The 1675-nt window shown below is 27.1% G+C and overlaps 1 protein-coding gene across 1 annotated transcript in view; it reads left to right on the top strand.

The window, feature by feature from the left end:
* The window catches only part of LOC106792534 (Down syndrome cell adhesion molecule-like protein Dscam2), a gene marked incomplete at its 5' end in the record, with an annotated part of 55631 nt that overhangs the window by 11928 nt on the left and 42028 nt on the right, over positions 1–1675 (top strand). Inside the window, one exon of the mRNA XM_014758994.1 lies at positions 507–649. Within this exon, the coding sequence (XP_014614480.1) occupies positions 507–649 (143 nt within the window). The remainder of the gene's footprint in view (positions 1–506; positions 650–1675) is intronic.

Here is a 1675-nt window from a genome sequence, read left to right as displayed (position 1 = left end):
TTCATTTTGTTATATGTTGTTAATAATATAATAATATATTTTTGTGTTCTTCTAGAGTATGATTTTCCTATTTCATATTGTTCTTTCTTTTTCTCCATTAAATTTTTTGGACATTGTAACGCGTTGTTAAATTATTACAACTCGATAAATAAATTAAAATAAAAATAAGTAAAAATAATAGAATGATATAATAATCGACAATTTTGCAAATAAGTTCAATGAAAGTTCGTAAAAAAAAATTGTTCTTTCTTTTTCTCTATGAAATTTTGTATCAACTGATATTTATAAATTAATAAAAAGAATCTCAACATTGTAACGCGTTATTAAATTATTACAACTCGATAAATAAATTAAAATAAAAATAAATAAAAATAATGGAATGGTATTATAATCGACAATTTTGCAAGTAAAAGTTCAATGAAAGTTTGTAAAAAAAAGATAAAAGATTTTTTACGATTATCAATCCACCTAACTCAGAACATTTTTGTTTTGTTTTATTGTTACAGGCAACTGTTGGGAAACGGTACACTTTATTTTCCACCGTTTCTAGCTCAAGATTTTCGTGCTGAGGTACACAACGCTAGATACAGATGTCGAGCTACCAGTTCCGTTGGGACAATACTGTCTCGCGAGGTCACTCTACGTGCAGGTATGCAACTTATCAACAAAATACAATATATTAATTCACTTTTATCAAAAAAAAAAAAAAAAAATAAACTCCATTTCTATCCGTGACAAAAGAAAAATTCCTTATTTCCCCTACACGTGTTGAATATTATAATAACAATAATAATTTAATCCCACTGCATATGTGTATGCATCTTTTAAACGTTAAATGAAAATATATATTTTTTAATATGAATATAAAATTCATTTGATCTACAACAAACACATTTTTTTGTTTTAAAACAATATTTTATCTTCTATGAATTTACATTTTTCTATTATATTATGTTTATTATAAAGAAAAAAAAAAAATTGTAATAAATATATTTCACATAAGATAGTTTAACCCTTCTTTGGATGATTTTTTCTTTTCTTTTAAAATAAATCAGGGAGATGTAATTAATGCTCTAGATCAGGGCTCCTTAAACTATGGGTCGCGACCCCAAATGGGGTCGCGAGAGATTTTAATGTCAAATATTTATATATACCATTTTATAAAATCACTAGAATTAGCGGAATACAGTGGACTTGCAGCATCTAGACACGTGCATTTGTTGAAGGTTTTAAGTTATCTCCACCGATAGCAGTAATATTTGTATGGGGTCGTCAAGAAACTCGCAATCATAAATGGGGTCGTGAATGACAAAAGTCTACGAAACCCTGCTGTAGATTAAAAGAAAAATATTTTAAAAAAAATCCTAGTACTATTTTTTGACAACTGCGTTTTGTTGTACGCAATAGTCGTTTAAAAAGTTGCCAGCAACAACAAATATACAGTACAAGGATTTTGAGTACCTTTTTTTCTTGACTAAATATTATGATTGAAATTTCCATCATCATGCAAAAGAAGGGTTAATCGTTCGAGATATTTCGTAGAAAGGTTTGCATAAACCTGAACAAAAAACAAAAAACAAAACGAAAAATAGCCACTTATTTATTTTTAACATGTAGAAATACTTTCCGGTGTAACGCGATATATAAACTAATGTTAGATAAAAAAAAAAAAAAA

The sequence above is a fragment of the Polistes canadensis genome, unplaced genomic scaffold (genome assembly GCF_001313835.1).
Source record: "Polistes canadensis isolate GaletaPanama2010 unplaced genomic scaffold, ASM131383v1 scaffold_465, whole genome shotgun sequence".
NCBI lineage: Eukaryota > Metazoa > Arthropoda > Insecta > Hymenoptera > Vespidae > Polistes > Polistes canadensis.
The sequence above is the reverse complement of the archived record's forward strand: the minus strand, read 5'-3'. Positions and strand labels throughout refer to the sequence as shown.